Source organism: Mesoplodon mirus (genome assembly GCF_964341445.2).
Source record: "Mesoplodon mirus genome assembly, chromosome: 11".
NCBI lineage: Eukaryota > Metazoa > Chordata > Mammalia > Artiodactyla > Ziphiidae > Mesoplodon > Mesoplodon mirus.
Window position 1 is genome coordinate 16,616,848 of NC_138987.1, and position 17,550 is coordinate 16,634,397.

The 17,550-nt window shown below is 37.0% G+C and overlaps 1 protein-coding gene across 2 annotated transcripts in view; it reads right to left on the bottom strand.

The window, feature by feature from the left end:
• The window catches only part of DCN (decorin), a 38,070-nt gene extending 25,746 nt beyond the window's left edge, over positions 1 to 12,324 (bottom strand). Inside the window, exons 1-2 of one of the 2 annotated variants that reach the window (XM_082634442.1) lie at positions 12,030 to 12,324; positions 7,936 to 8,182 (exon numbers count right to left, since the gene is read on the bottom strand). In XM_082634442.1, coding sequence (XP_082490568.1) covers positions 7,936 to 8,149 — 214 coding nt within the window. In that variant the 5' untranslated portion in view covers positions 8,150 to 8,182; positions 12,030 to 12,324. Of the gene's footprint in view, positions 1 to 7,935; positions 8,183 to 8,952; positions 9,103 to 12,029 lie in introns of those variants that run through there. The other variant, XM_082634443.1, reaches the window with a different exon arrangement.
• Between the last annotated feature and the right edge of the window lie 5,226 nt (positions 12,325 to 17,550).

Sequence of the window (17,550 nt, forward strand, 5' to 3'; positions counted from 1 at the left end):
TTGATTCTGAGTTGGTTTTTCTTGTCAGTCATTTTGTGGGCTTGTCATAGTCATCATTTTTCCCATGAAGTTCAAGACCTTTGGACAACTCGTCTACCAAGCCCCCCACCTTTGGATGATAACCCCTCAGTTTAGTAGGCACATAGTCCCAAAAAACAATTAGACCCCCCAAAGAGCTGTTCGCGGTCAATTTAACCCTAATTCAATTATGGCAAATCCTACAGGCTTGCAAATCTGTAAAATATCAGTCTTTGTTTATATTAGGATAGTCTTTCTTTTCCTCCCTCCCTTCCTTCCTCCCTTTTTTCCTCCCTCCCTTCCTCCCTCCCGTCCTTTCTGCCTTCCTTGGCATTAATGATATCTCCCATCTTACATGTTCTTATTCAATACACACTTGTCCAGCCCCATCAAAAGGTGGAGTCAAGTTCCTGTCCTTTCACATCTGGTATGGCCTTATGCTGTCTCTCTGAACTAAGGGAATGTGGTGAAGGTGATAGAGCATGACTTCCAGAGCTAGGTCAGAAAAGGTTGTTCAGCTGCTACCCAGTTCTTCTGGGATGCTCGCTCTCGGGCCATCAAGGGGTCATGTAAGAAGTCTGTCTACACTGAGACCACTATGCTGGAGAGGCCACGTGAGACACTCCAGATGACAGAAGGGCTGAGCTCCTAGGCAACAGCAGAACAAACTGCCAGTCATGAGAGTGAGCTGTCTTAGGTCCAGTCTGGGCCATCCTCCCCATGGCTATGGCCTCAGCCAACACCTGACTACAAATGCATGAGAGAACGCAAGTGAGAGCAGCCCTTCTAAGCCCTGCTCAAATTCCCTGTAGCTTAAATCATGAGCAAAATAAAATTATTTTTTAAGTCACTAAGTTTTGAGTTAATATTTATTCAGCAATAGTAACAGGAAAAAAATGGTTTCCTAAATTTAATTATTTTTCAATGAGCATTCTTTAATATAATTCTAAATCTTCCATCAAAATGCAATTATTTTCAAGGCTAGACTGAATTATTTAGTTGCTCTTCCAAATTCAGTAAAGGAAACTTTATCTTCTTTAATTAATAATAGGGTTATTAATTAAAGTAAATAAAACTCTATTTAAGACATTACCAGAAAGTCATTTCTGAAATAAAGGTTAATAAGAATTGTACTTCTTTTTCTAGTTGTCTCAGTGATGAATGGTATTGTTGTGCTAGCAAATTTCATCAATCTGGTAAACATCATGTTGGACAAAGGCCAGGTCATCCTAAAATATCATGCCTTTTTTTTGTTGTTTTCTGCCCTGTGGCAGGGGTCCAAACTCCAAGATTTATTCTTGTTGATTTCCAAAAAGTTTTTATATTTCTGTCTTCAATTTAATAATTAGGTCAATGGTGATACACTTTAGTTTTGGCATATGATCAAAATAATATGTAGGAGTCCCAGCTCCATCAAAAACCATTTCTTCCAAAGGCAGGAATGTTTCCCTCTTTTCCTCTTAAAAAATAGCAATTCAGCTCTGATGGCAGTTGGATTCAGAAATAATAGATCATTTTAATTCGATTCTCTTTCCAAATAACTTAAGGAAGGTTTAAGCTTCCTGGTTCTATAGTCATCCTCAAAAAGAATAAGAAAGGATATGCTACAGTTCCATGACTCCTAATTTCCAGTCAGCCATGTTCCACCCTGTTTCCAGCTTGAATCAAGAATATTGTAGAACTATGCATTCATTCAAGCACTAAGCCATGCATATGTTCATTTATTCATTTATCAAGCATTTATTGATGTTTGAGAACCTACCAAGTATAAGGCATTTTTTGGAGTGGAAGACCAAAAGATAAATTATCACCATGCTCTTCTTCTGGTAGAGAAAGTAAATATTTAAATAAGTAATTAAAGATAATGAATAATTATTATCTATGTACATATGATTGATTATTGCAGAATCATCAAAGCAAATATAGATTACAGTGAAAGCACAGAAGTAGGCAGGCTGCAGAAATTGCCTCAAAACCATCTTCAGACTGAGCCAAGGGTTAATTGAATCTTGAGTGTTACAGTGTAGCTGCTACAGGGCTTCTTCCTTTTGTTAAGACTAGATTGCAAACTGGGTTAATTCTTCTTTATCCTTATTTTCAAGGAAATATATAATTTTCTTGCTACTCTTTTGAAGGACAAAAGTTAAGATTAGAGGGTCTCCTGCATTCGTCCAGGACATTGATATTCTGACTAACCTATTCCCATCCTGTCCTCTGGAGCCAGGAATGATGTTCCAGAGGAGAATGCATCACAGCTGCAGTCTAACCAAATGCCTTGATCCCACACAGCTGCCTCTCTCTCCCTCCTGGGACTAAGAAGGAAACCAGGGAAATGTCAGTTGTCAGGTCAAGGAGACAGATGCTTCCTTTGGCCTTCTCTGACCCCTCTCTTCCTCCTCCTCACCTTTAGCCCCTTGAGTCAGGGGCTTTGTTTATCTGGATCACACCTGAGCATTCCTCTTGCTGCATCTGAGATCTGTCATACTCTATCCCTACCCAAAACTATTTTAGGCAACCCATGGGCATGCTCTGTGCACAGCCTCCTTCTTGCACCACATCTTAGAGATACCCTTTTGATGCATCTGAAACTCTGAATGAGAGTCACCCCACATCCCTGTTGCTGTAAAGCTAGATGTAAACAATGAAAGCAACTAAGCTTCCAGCATTCTCTCTACCCCTCTACAAATAGTCCTAATTTATTCTTCTAGGATGATTTCATGGAAGAAGTCTAATGGTTCATTTACTTCATGCATAAGATTTGCTTCTGGAAAACCAGTTTCCCCAAACAAGAGACAAGCTCTGGCATCTATGTTCCAAGTGGTGACCACTAACAAACAAAATTTCCACCAATTGAAGCAAAATGATTAAAAAGAAGAAAACTAACTTTATGCAATTTAAAGGGTTGTACATTTTCCTGAGATTTTTAAAAAGTAAAATATCCTTTGCATTATGAGGTACATTTTAGGGACCATTAGTTATTTACAGCGCTTTTGCTTGGCAAAATAAAATGTTTCATCTTCTGGCATCATGTCTAGAGGGCTAACTATGCAGGCTATGAATCATCTGTGATTATTAAATAGCCAAAAGCTTTATTGTTCTCTCTACTCAACCAAACCAATTTTGTTCAAAGGAATAGTATTTGGAGAATACTATTTTGATAGTTATACAATTTTCTAATTTTTATCTGTTTTGTGATGTGGCCTTCTTTCGGGGGAGGGGAGAGAAGGTGCTATTTTGTATCGAGCTTGACAAGCCATATACTTAGTGTTTCTCAATTTCACATAAAAATAAAGAACATCATGAGAAATAACTTCGTGTTATTAGCTGACTTTGTCTGAAATGGAGAACTGAATATCACAGTTACTATGAAAAATATTTTTATAAATATTTTCTATTCTTACCTAATAAGGTAAGAGATATTCCCATTTATCCAGTGAGGAAACAGGTTTTGAAAGTTTCAAAGTTACAGGTAATAAATGGTAAAGCAGGACTTGAGTTCAGAGGTGTTGAACTGCATGACCCAAGATCTTTCCACTATTAAATTTTTTTTTTTTTTTTTTTTTGCGGTAAGTGGGCCTCTCACTGTTGTGGCCTCTCCCGTTGCGGAGCAGACTCCGGACGCGCAGGCTTAGCGGCCATGGCTCACGGGCCCAGCCGCTCCGCGGCATATGGGATCTTCCCGGACCGGGGCACGAACCCGTGTCCCCTGCATCAGCAGGCGGACCCTCAACCACTGTGCCACCAGGGAAGCCCCACTATTAAATATCTTAAGGGTATTTCAATTGTTTTATGTACTTAGTATCTTAAAGGAAGACAGTTCCCTTACTTAATGTACTCTTTGGCTCAGCCATTCATCTGTGGATCAAGTGTCACCAAGAAGCATTATTTGGTACCGACTTTCATCTCATTTATTAAAGGCACATCAGCCCTGCCATTAAAGGCACATCAGCCCTGCCAGGTGAAATAAGCATAAGTATTGTTTTTTAACTATTCTTCCAAATTAAAGCAATATTTATTGATACATTTCTTATAAACAACTTTCAAAAGAAAGCATCCAATCACAGGATTAATATTAGGGCATTCAGACAAGAATGAGTAACATTGTGGGATTATTATTTTAAGGAAACCCATAGGGTTCTGAATTTGCTAATCCTACATTTACTTTTATATTGTTATTTTTATAAATGCTATAATTATGAGTGGACTTTTTATGTCTTAAGAGGATAGATAAAGAAAGAAAAGAAAATATGTGTCTCATAAAATTCTGGTTCAAATTACAAGTTAAATTACAAGTTCAGCCAAATAATTTGGCCAATATCAATGGAGAATTCATTACTTTCTTAGGCTAAAATATGTTTACTTTTTCAATCCCCCATGCTCTAGAAAAACATAATGCTATTCTGACAAGTTGGAACTAGGGACTAAAACAGTCAATGGATCTTCTTGAACACCTCAAGTTTTCCATGGACTGATTATTCAATTTTAATTTCACAGTTTTCATATCTTAGCTTTGAAAGAACTGTTTAAAATTTTGATGCTGTTTAACTTTGTCAGAAATACTTCTTACTGGCAAAAATAGTCAGACATTTGAAAAAGACATGTTTACTTATATTAAACATTATGTAGATAATAAGATGACAAAGATCTATTGTCCTTCAACACTGAAGCTCCGCTCTGCTCATTAAAAGCTCTAGCAAGGGGCTTCCGTGGTGGCGCAGTGGTTGAGAGTCCACCTGCCGATGCAGGGGACACGGGTTCGTGCCCCGGTCCGGGAAGATCCCGCATGCCGTGGAGCGGCTGGGCCCGTGAGCCATGGCCGCTGAGCCTGCGCGTCCGGAGCCTGCGCATCCGGAGCCTGTGCTCCGCAATGGGAGAGGCGACAACAGTGAGAGGCCCACTTACCGCAAAAAAAAAAAAAAAAAAAAAAAAAAGCTCTAGAAAGAATAATCCTTAAGAAAATATTAGTCCTTGGTATAAATAGGCATTCACATTTCTCACCCCAAAGTGCATTGCATTTTTTCTTTGCTATGATAATTCAAGCTTCATGTTCAGATTACTAGATAACTTAAAACAAAAAATAAAATAAACTGCATTGCCATTACTATGAGTGAGGTTGCCCATTTCCCCTTCTCTGCTTTTTCCTATGTTTCTTTCATCTTTTACTCCACATAATTATCATATAGAAAAATGTATTGAGGCTCTACTATGGGTCAGGTACCTCACACAGATAATCGAATCTCTAAGACTGACTGTGATTTCTCTACAGATGAAAATGTCAAGGCTCTGAACAGCTTGCCATGATCATAAAGGGAACAGAGGCTATGCAGTAGTTGAAAATGTGAATACAGTGTTTTCTTTAAAGGCAGTGGACTGCTTTTCCTTTTAAGAAATGAATTTTCTGTTTCAGAAATATCTGACTGATTTTTTGGACAATATATTTAAATATGCATATGTGAAAAAAAAAGTAAAAGTTACTTGGATGAGACCATTGCTCATTGGAACTCAGTACTCCCCTTTAAACATGGTTCCCCCAAATGAATCATTATTACAACCTTAGCTACTACTTCTGTATATAAGATCAGTAAGCCCAAAGGGATGACGTACACTCTGGGCTCTTAGAGAAAAAGATAACTTGGAAAACGTTCTCATCTGAAAACAACACAAAATAAACAAAGCAAAATAATAACAAGGACAACCAAAAAACTGTATCATGAGACATCCACATAAGTGAGCTTGATGTTCCCTAAGGCTACATTTTTCTGTTTAGTTTTGAGCAATAGGCTTGGGAGTTTTTTTGTGATAGATAATTAGAAAACTGTCCCAATGCTTTAATCAGAGTCAAGCTTTATGAGTTATTTATCATGAAAGCAAAGTAAAACTGTATTTTTGGAAGAATAAAACTTCAGTGAAGTGACTGGACAAGGCTTCCTTAAAAATATCAACTCTTTATTGTTGATAATATGTGTATGGGGGGTAGTTATGGATCCTTTTAAACTTGTTCTCAGGCAAAGTGAGATTCAACTTGCATCACATTTCTTAGGAACTTGGCCATTTTTGCAATATTTGAAAAACTTTACCACTAGTGTATCCATCATATGGTGATTCCCTTCTTCAGATATTTTTAACATCATTATTTTCCTGTCTAAACCAGTAATGGAGGTAATCTCTAGATGCCATAAAAGTTTCTGTAGAATTTGCTAGTAATCTAATCCCCCTTGTCTCTAATACACAATTCAAAAAAGGAATAACCACCACCAGTAGAATATCAGACCCACAAGAACTAGGACCATATTTGTCTTCCTCATCCCTTTCTCCCCAGGGCCCAGAACAGATCTGACCCGTTATGGGATCTCAGTATACTTTCTGGATTAATGAGTTAATTAATTAATCTAGTGGAATTATCCTGTAGCCTTTTATATATATATATATATTTTTTAATTTTTGCTTTATAACAAATTTCATCAGTTATACATATACATATGTTCCCATATCCCCTCCCTTTTGCGTCTCCCTCCCACCCTCCCTATCCCACCCCTCCAGGCGGTCACAAAGCACAGAGCTGATCTTCCTGTGCTATGCGGCTGCTTCCCACTAGCTATCTACCTTACGTTTGGTAGTGTATATATGTCCATGCCGCTCTTTCACTTTGTCACAGCTTACCCTTCCCCCTCCCCATATCCTCAAGTCCACTCTCTAGTAGGCCTGTGTCTTTATTCCTGTCTTACCCCTATGTTCTTCATGACATTTTTTTAAAGCCTTTATTTACACGTTTTATTTGGGTTTAAATGGCTATACAGTACATGTCAGCATCAAAGAATCTATCTCAAAGTGTTTGTTTTTCAGTTGTTACTATTTAACATGTTTCACATCTTTCTGGGTTCCTGTATGTAGTTTATTCCAATTCTAGGAGTTAGTAGCAAATTTTCCTGCAAAATACTCCTAGAAAGCATATTCTGAATAAATACAGGATTTCAAAAATAAGTACTCTACAAAGCTATGAGGTTTATTCTATAAGGAAATGCACCATGGCAGAATCATTCTGTGAGGATGTTTTTTCTTTCCAGTAAGAAAAATGAACCAAAAAAAAGAGGAATGTGAATCAGCTGCCATGTAAACTAAATTCATTCCCTTTTGGCCCATCTGCTGGGGCTTCGAACTTTCTGGAGATTTATCTTCTGAGTATATTGCTTTTGGAATTCCTAGGCCAAATTTTTCTTGAAAGCTAATAAATCAAACTGTATTTACAGTGTTAGGATAGAGATATATGCTTCATGATTATGTTGAATACTTATACCATAACTTAGTTATAAAGATTTCCTTTGAAACTTTCTAAAGAATATAAACAGCTAGATTACAAAATGCCAAAGGCAGAGGCAAAACTAAGACCCAGGGATTAAGGGAGTATTTTGGTACTTGAAAGATAAATTTCTGTTCTAAAAGTTTACTTGTTTTGCTCTTGATAACTGCATACTTTACAATTTAGTAATGTTCAAACTGTTATCTGGGCTAAGTCAAGAGTAGAGAGGTCACCCAGGTTTTCTTAATATCTAAGATTTCATGAGAGCAAATCATCAAATTAAAATAAGCTATCACCCTGGAATCATAGAACATAAGATATTATTTTGTTCAAAATTTTATTTTGCAGAAAGGGAGCCATGAAGCTCAGAAAGATTATTTTCTTTTTAAGTGACTCGTCCAAGATTGCAAAGTGACGGAGCCCTGACTTAGAAGAAAGTCCCCTCACTTCAAAGCTATTTCTTTCTCTCCTGTTCTGCTTCCCTTACTCCTCATTAGGTGGCACTGTCTCTCACAGTTGGAATTGCAGAAATTAAAACTGAAAATGCTAAAACTCCCACAGAAGCCATTCCCATGAATAAAGCAGACAAGGTAGGTAAAGAGAGCCTGCACCCCACTCACCCAAATCAGAACACTGGACAACTCGAAGATGGCATTGACAGCGGAAAGGGCACACGGGCGCCTGAGGCTCTAATTCAGGAACTTCGGGAAAGCGGTCGTCCGGGCCTATCCCAGAAGCCTCATCTTCCAGCATAAAGTCAAATAAGCCTTTCTGCTGAAACGGTCCAGCCCAGGAAACTTGTGCAAGCAAGAGGAAGATGAAAGTTGCCTTCATGATTTATCTCATGTATTTTCACAACCAAGGAACCTAGGAAACAAATGAAAGGTTTAGAAGAGTAGCCTTGCCTAGTGTATATGGTTATTCTTCAGTAACACCTGACAGTGGAATGAGCATAGAGAAAAGCATAAAAAGTAATATTTTATTTATTGTTAGGAGCAGAGTGTTAGAAATATATTTGGAAGGTAACAAGGTACATTAGAGACTAACTCGCACAGCTATTTACTTATGAAGAAAAATTTGAATAGTATTTGAATCTGCTTGGTTGAATTTGGGTCTGAATTAAGACCATGGGTTATATAGTCAAGCCACCTGCAAAACTGTTATGATGATAAACCACTTCGGAATTTTCAGTGCTCACTCAACACAAGCCATGCCACAATTAAATAAAGTTTTGAGAGAGCTCCAGTTCCTGCTTCAGAAATATCTCTGGAAGCCAATCTCATCTCTCCACCCCACTGTATTTATCTTGGTCCAGACCCTTCTCATCACTCCCTGAACGAGAGCTTCCAAATGGACTCAGCCTTGAATATTTCTTCTGCTCCAGGCCATCTTCCACTCTGCTGCCCAAGTCATCTTCTAAAAATTAAATTTCATTGTATTAATTTTCCCTACCACAAACCCTTTGTTGACTTCTCACAGCTTGCCAATAAGGTCTACATCCCCTTTGTTGCATATAAGACCACACATAATTTGATACCAACTGATATTTCAAGCCATATTTCTCTCCATTTTCTCTCTACTCCCAGTCCCCACCTCAAACCTGACACTCAAAGCTAATCACCATTTAAAATACCTACCTTGTAAGAGTGTTGTAAAGGCTAAATGAGATAATGGGATTCCCTTGTGTATTCCCTGGCTCATTCAGGCAGGATGCTGCTTTCTCTTCTATGCTCCCAAAGCATGTTGCTTACCTCTTTTAAAGATCTTATCACATTATATTGTAATTTGTTTCGCATGCTTGGCCTGCCCCCCCCACTAGAAGATGTACTCCTTCAGGGCGTGTCTTAATCTTTGTTGTGTACCAGGGCCTTGCACAATATTTTGCACATGACTCAATTGACCGTCAGTTTATTAACAATACACGTTATTCAATTTGTTCTAGGCAACCAACTAGTCTGATTTTTAAAAATATGATGATCTTTTTTCAATATCAAATTTCTAGCATAAGAAAGATATCAAATTGATAACCTCAACTTGGTATAAGCAAGATTCAGTTTTTAAAATAAATCTATTGGCTAGTTTCTCAAACTAATCGTTTTTAATAAACTAATAGACATATATGGAAAATCCTATCTGATTTTTATATGACTTATATGTTATCTGATTTTACCAACAGGACTATTTTGTAAACAAATCGACAAACAGAAAGTATGATTTCGACAAATCCAGACAGTTTTTATCCATTCATTCAACAAGCCCTTATAGATATGTACATCTATGTTATTAAGTCAGTTGTTTAGTTGGCTGAACTAAATGTATCTGAATAACAAAATCTTAATAAATCTGAATAACAAAAAGTAGTTGATTATGGGGGAACAGTCTATTTTTGAGTTCTTATATTTTCAAACCCCACTGAAACTGCTCAAAGTATTCCCAGAACACATTGTAGATATTATCTTTAGTCTCATCATCTTTAATTGTACACTTATAAGGGTTCATATTAAAGTTGTACATTCATAATTAGAATTAGAGAATTATTTTCAGTCATTATCCAATTATAGCATATATAGAAAAGAAAAAGTCTTTGTATGCTCTAACCTTAATGTATCTTCTGGAAATGTTTGCCTAGATCTACTAGAGGGGAAACAAATGTTCTAAAATTTCTTACAATTTTATTCTTAGTTTGTATTTATTACTGACACACGTCTCAGGCAGCACGTATGCAATACAGAATAGTGACTTTTCATTTAAATAATAACAAGAAGATTATTATTCACACTGCCCCTTTAAATTCAGTATCCGGTTTCCTTTAGAAACCCATTCCCACTCAGTTACTGCATTGCCTTTTAAAGGAGACCCTATTGTTTTGGCAGTGTTCCCTTGGATTGGATCTAAGAGAGTGGTTTTCTGTCTGTTTCACATTAAAATGCAATGTTTATGGTTTACCACAAGTTTGCTAGCCTTGCATATTTAATGTCTTACAATTTTTGAGAAAAATGAAGCAAACTAATTGCAGATTTAATAAATAGCAACAAGAATTAATGCAGATGTCGCTTTCTGATCTTTCTCCAGAGCAGAAAATGCCTGGTTCACAAATCCAAAAAAAGGAAATGCTAAACATTAGCTCAGAGGAATATTATCATTTACACTTGTTTACTCTTGTTAAAATGGTACAAATTCTCTACACATTCTTTTTGGTTGAAGCTGAACTCAGACAGCTTTTAAGCTTCCATTACTTATCATTTGTGTGTGTGTGTGTGCAAGCGTGTGCGTGCATTTTAACCCTGAATGTCCTGGGGAAGAATAATATGTGTCCAGGTACTTTATACAAATTCCTCCATGAAATAACTTCTTTAAAATTAGTGTCATAATACTTAAAAACTCAGCATCTTAAAACAATTAATGTGGGCTGTTGATACTGATGATTTCTTTAATCATTTCCTTCCTTTCTTAATAAATCAGAAAAAAAAAAAAAAAAAAAAACCCAGCAGTTGCCCATGTAGACAGCAAGGAGACTATTCTTGAGATGATATGCTATTAAAATTTCATTTCGACTGTTTTAAGTGTTCTTAGAATGTATGCCTCTTTTTAAAATGCTAATTGCTAAGAATGTCACTACTTTACTAAAGTTCCTTGCCATAATTTATGTGTTCTATCAAAAATAATAATTTCTGGTTTCTTAAACTACTTCATTTCATTATACCATGCAGATCAACATTTGTATGATGTCATTTAAGCCTTTGGTGTGAGTTTCAAAGTCAAACTTTAACCCTCACGAGATAAGTAAAGCTGTAAATGCAGAGCAAATTAAATCCTCCAGCACTAGGTGAATTAAAAACCTCCATAACAATAGAAATAAGTGAAAAATAAACAGCGAAAGCAGTATCCATCCATAAATAAAGGCTACTATAGGAGGCATGTGGTTCTTTTTCTGGTCAAAATAGCAATTTGAAGAAAAAGCCACAGGTATTTACATCACTGGGAGTCCATTTAACCAGTGGTCATCATGTTACCCTGTTTTGAAATTAGAAAGAAAAATAACCCACACTTTCATTTTAGAGTGAATGTATCTTATAGTAAAATTTTATTTGCAGCGAAAATTCTGGCAGGGTCTCTTCTTTACATTTAAGAAATTATGTAGCTAACTGTGAGATTATCTTAGTTCAGTCCTTAATAATCAGCATAATTATATTCAGTGTTTATTGTCACCTCTCTGGTGATAATTTCTATTATTTTATAGTATACATTAGACTTCTATAAGTTATCACCAGAGTTCACTTCTCTGAGGTTTTAAAGTTCTTAAAATATACAAGAATTCAGGAGGAGAATAAATCCTTAAATATATAATCCAACTACGAATAATATGCCAGTCTAGAATACTTTTCTATAAACATTTCCCAAAGAGCTAAACATTTAATTAGCACAAATAAAAAATATATCAGTAAAGACAGTCATGGTGTTAGGTTATAGTTTCTTAAGAAACATCTTTGCAAGAACAGAGAGAAAGAACTAAAGCAATGCATTCAACCATTTTTACCAAATATTTACTTTCTGTTTTCAAGCAATACTTGTCTAAAATGCTGCATAAAGGTTACTAAAAGTTTAGCACACATTGTTTTCTTTTTTCCTCTTACCAAATAATCCCTTTTTTCTCAACTTGATCAAAGTTTTATTAGTCTGTAGCAGAGTTCAGGACAATTATTGAAAACCATACCTTTTAATCCGGGGATCTGCCACAGGAGCCCTCAAAGCTGAGATGTAATTACACTAAATATTCAGCCCAGGCAAAAGAGTTTGCAGGTGTGGAAAGGAGGAGGGGGCAGGTGCTGCTCTGTGACTGTCACTAGGTTGAAAACCTCCTGCTTCTACTCCATAGCACAGTTAAAAAATAAGGTTTCCCTCAATGAACACAATCCGGCTGACACCCACATTAGATCATATGGTAATGATATGTCTCTTGTATTGTAGCCAGAAATTTTATCGGCCTTTTTTTCTCCCCATTTAAATGCTTTATTCCTTTTTCATCTGCTTAAGATTCTAAACTTCTTCTGTAGTGTAGCAGTGGAGCAACTTGACTTGGAATTTGTTTTACCGTGTGGATTCATTTCCCTAAAATTGTAACTAAAGGGTTTATTTCCCCACCCCCAACCCTACTCCTTTATCCACCCTTTCTAGTCTTGTTTATAAGTCACATTTATCATATTACTGAAATGACAGCTTTTTCTTGCTTTCAGGATGTGTAAGTCCAGCAAATGGAATGAAATTATTTTTAGTGTGGTCTGTGAAAATAAATGAGTAGTCATTCGGATTCTTACTTGCCTTGGGCTGTTTGTGCAAGTTCAAGTACTACGCTGTGGAGGTTTTCTATGTATTTTAAACGTATTTCTAAAGTGTCCTGGAAGAAAGCCATGGTTTTATATGAAAAGCATGTCATTTATTACTTTCCTTACTCATAGTTTAAAACCTTTCTTGTTGTCTACCAGTTGTGTGTGTGTTTTTTTAATAAAACACATAGATCTTAGAAGTTGATCACAATTTAATTTAGCCTGTATATGAAAAATTTTATTTTCATAGGCTACACTTTTATATAATTCAGAACTTTGAAAATGGCAATAAAGTCTATGGCTCTTTCCAAATTTAGTAAATAGAAAGTGCAAATTCAAGGAGAGATATTTATTCAGCCAGTGGAAGCTTTTTTGAGTTTTTATAATTCCCTTGCTGGATGCTGTCAGTTCTCTGTGTGTGTCTCTATGTTTTGACTTGTATCTTTATGTCCTGGCCCGTAGGCTGTTACCAGGTAGAAACTTGAAATCAACATCTGTGAAACATGAGAGGATAACCCTCCCATCCACCACCCTCCCTCCCTCCCTCCTCTAGCCATCTAAGTGCACAATTCTACAGTAAATATACTTTTGCCTTGATGAAATGTGAAGAAATTAAAATTTTGAGTGTGCATCTAAAGAAGGGAGGAAGGGTACTATCACATGCTATTTTGTCTTATTTTCCAAGCCCAGTCTCCATAATTTTAACACCTTACCCCACTCCTTTTCTCCTTGGCATTTAATAAACCCATGCCCAGTTAGTCTGATGGTTTAGGAAAAGGAAAATATTTTTCCTGGACATTGGTGCAAAATCCATGATCCCCTTACCTGGAATCAATTAACTTTTCCACTTGAACTCCTCTTGTATTTATCTCATTCTTATAACATGCAATCACTTCTTCATATTATGGTTTTTTATGTACATCTCTTACCCCAAGGAATAAAGCACATTCTCTTCATATTTGTAAGAGTCCCCACACTCAGCACAAAGTATATAGTAAATTCTCAAGAAACAATTGATGAATGACTATTACATGAAGATAGATCATTAGCTATGGATCATACCATGATTATTGTTTTGCTCAGGTCTGGTTTGCTCCTTATCAAAACCCAATCTACTATAGTGCTATAGTGTATATGATGAATAACAGTAGTAATTGTTACCAGAGAGAGAGAGAGAAAGAGGGAAGGGGGATTGGGAGGGGGAGGAGGAGGAGGAGGGGGAGGGGGAGGAGGAGGAGGAGGAGAAGAAAAAAGAAGAAGGAGAAGGAGGAGGAGAAGGAGAAGGAGAAGGAGATGAGAAGGAGGAGGAGAAGGAGAAGAAAGAAGAAGAAGAAAGAAGAAGGAGGAGGAGGAGGAGGACAGGAGGAGAAGAAAACACATTATCTTGATATGTAGATCATCTTACTTTTATAAAGCAGAACCATTTTGGCAAGTTTCACATCCAGGTTCTTCCCTCTGATAGTAAGCTATATGAACTCAGCATTCTTATCCTGAGTCTCAGTCCCCATATCTGTAAAATACATAAAAAGTATTACCTAATACATAATGTTGAAATAAAGATGAAATGAGGCAAAAGGTATAAGGCATATACTTCAGAGCATGGCTGGGATAAATTAAGCTCCCTGTAAATGTTAGTCTTTATTGTTTTCTGATGTACATCATAGCAATCCTTTGAGTTGGGCAAGGGAAATCATTTTTACTCTTTCCAGTTTATAGATGAGAAAACTGAAGTCCAATGCTCTGCCCAAGCTCACAGAGCTAGTAAGAAGCCCAACAGAAATGAATACCCAAACCTTCTCATACCTAATCTAGTTTACCATTACTCTACTGCATTTTAAGAAAGATCAAACTCTTAAGTTATAGGAAATCAATAATAAAAATTCTTGGGTAACATGCCTTTGCAGACTAGTTTAAAAACTGTGACCAAGTTTTACACTTCTTTTTAAACTTTATCTTTGTGCAGGAAAAAATATTTCTATCTTTTAAGTTTTAGTAAGAACCTCACCTCCAAAATCCCAAGGATTTTACTGAACATCATTTTATTTAAAATTTGTACCTTTAATCAGATGTTGTTACATATGTTGTCATATCCACTTTTAGATGGAAGAAATTAAGTCACAGCAAAGTCATATACAGCAAGTCACAAAGAAGCCATAAGGATCATCGTCAGAATCCTAGGTCACTTGCAATCAAATGGGAAATGAAACAGTTTTGAGGCTAGAAACCATGCTTGTGCAAAGGAGGCTGAAATTTATCCTGGCTTGGAATGTTTGGGGGTAGGGTTCACTGAAATCTTGGCTGCTGTATAGATATTTGAAATATTCAAATACAGAGCAGATACCAAATCTGCTGTTAAAACCACTTAAACTGTGATTTCTACTGACAAGCCACTAGTTAACAGAGTGACTATATTCTGCATGTTATCAAGGTTCATTTCAAGGCTAGTCACTCTTTCTCACTGACATCAAATACAAGTGATTTAAATTGTACCTGCATACTAAGATGTAAAGAATGCCAGGGCTTCCCTGGTGGCGCAGTGGTTGAGAATCTGCCTGCTAATGCAGGGGACACGGATTCGAGCCCTGGTCTGGGAGGATCCCACATGCCGCGGAGCAACTAGGCCCGTGGGCCACAACTACTGAGCCTGCGCGTCTGGAGCCTGTGCTCCGCAACAAGAGAGGCCGCGATAGTGAGAGGCCTGTGCACCGCGATGAAGAGTGGCCCCCGCTTGCCGCAACTAGAGAAAGCCCTCACACAGAAACGAAGACCCAACACAGCAAAAATAAATTAATTAATTAATAAACTCCTACCCCCAACATCTTAAAAAAAAAAAGAATGCCAGAGTTTAGGAAGGTCTCCTTCTGACACCCTTTTATTTTCAAAGAGGTCTGGAAGTAAGTGATTATCTTCACAAACCTGATGTGACTGTTTTATTCTCAGACTGACTTCAAAGTAAGGTCAGCAGCTGGAATGGGTTGTTTGGCTCTTTCTTTTGCCACCCTAGACAGATTTTCTTCTTTAGCCCAGAAAGAAGGCTAGAGTGGAATTCAGGGTGGCCTAGAATGCAGGTTTGAAACACAATTGTTAGTAGAAAACGATCACCTTGGCCACCTTCTTTCTTTCCCATATGCCTCTGCTCCCTCAACCTACCGCCACTGTGTTCAGTGTCCTTGTGCCTTGCGTAAGTAACTTAACCTTCTGTTTTTCAGGTTTCTAATCTATAAAATGTGTCTAGACATAGTACCACCTACATTATAGGTTTGTGGTAAGGTTTAGAAAAAGATTAATACATAAAGCATCTAGAACTGCACCTGACACATCTCAAACAATATATAAGTGTTTGTCGTTGCCTCTGCCGCTGCCACTCTTGTGGGCATGGTTGTTACAAACCTTTCCTTGGACACTCCAGTCCAGTAATCAGACTGCACCCCTGTCCTAGCCTAAGGTGTTGCCTACCTAGCAACGAAAAATATCACCTAAACGTTGATATAGTTGGAAAAACAGGGACTTTGCAGTTAGATAAGCTTGGGTTTAAACCTCTACTTTGTACTTGTAAAATAACTGTCTGGCTTTCTTCATGCATGACGTTTTAGTGGGTTCCAAGCCCTGCTGAAATCCATTCATAGACTTTATAAGGATCCAGAGACTCCAGGTAAAGAATCTCTAATCTGAACAATGAAGGAGAAGTGGGAATAGAAACAAGGACAGGGTAAATTATGAACTAAGATAACGGTATGGAGATACGTGCCTCTCTTTCATGACAAGGAGGTATTCAGTTCCTTAATTCTCTGACTCTTGAATGTTCAGGAGCATCTCTTTTGTCAAGTGCAGTCAAGAGATGTATTATTCCTTTCACAGAATTGATCAGTAGGTTGTACGGGGACACCAAGCCAAGATTTATTGAATATCTAGTAACCTATCAAGCAATCAATCAATCAGCAAATATTGACTGATGAACCACTATGGAAGAAAATGTTAATACTAGGTCCTGTGGAGGATACTAATAAACAGAAAATATAAGGTGAAGGGCACGACCTCAAAGGACTTACACTGCAGTAAGGAGATAGGGCATAAGCTATATATATATATATATATATATATATATATATATATATATATATATAATAACATTTTAGAGTTGTAGTACCATAAAACTTATAATGTATTATACAATTATAACTCCTGGCCAAAGTAAAGTATGATGTCATTAAAAATAATTGTCTTAGCAAGTCAGAAGAGGAACAGGGGAGAGATCACCTTACATATGGGTGGTTAGCTAAGTGTTTAAGCTAAATAAGGTACAGTTTGAGCTGAATCCTGAAGGATAAAAAGAGTGTGAAAGTAGAGGGACAGCTTTTTTAGGCTGGCAGAACAGCACTATCAAAACCTTGGCAATGAGAAAGCAAGAAATAATAAATAAATAAATTTGGCTTAAAAGGACACTTTTCAAAGAAGCCGTGAGCTCTTTTCTCATCCTTGAACATTCAACAACTACAGTGGTGTGTGACATGTGGATATCACACAATAAATAAATGGTCCATGTTTATGATAATAACTAAAGGGAGATAAGGAAAGAAATGAGGGTAGAGTATGACTGTGGAAGGACTTGAAAGTCTCCTATGGGGCACTTATTTACTCATTCATTTGTTAAGCAAATACTCATTTGATGATTAATATGTGCCAATTCCCATGCTAGCATCTGGATGTCATCAAAGGTACTTGAATGAGATAATAACATGATACAATTTTATTTTAACAAATCAAATCTAGCAAGTATATGCAGGATGGTGAAACTGGAATCAAGGAAATTAGGAGGCTATTGCTTTAGTCTTGAAGTATTAATACCTTAGTAACAAGAAGACGATCATGGCCAAAAATTGGGCCACTGCTCAGGAAGCTGATGTGATATAT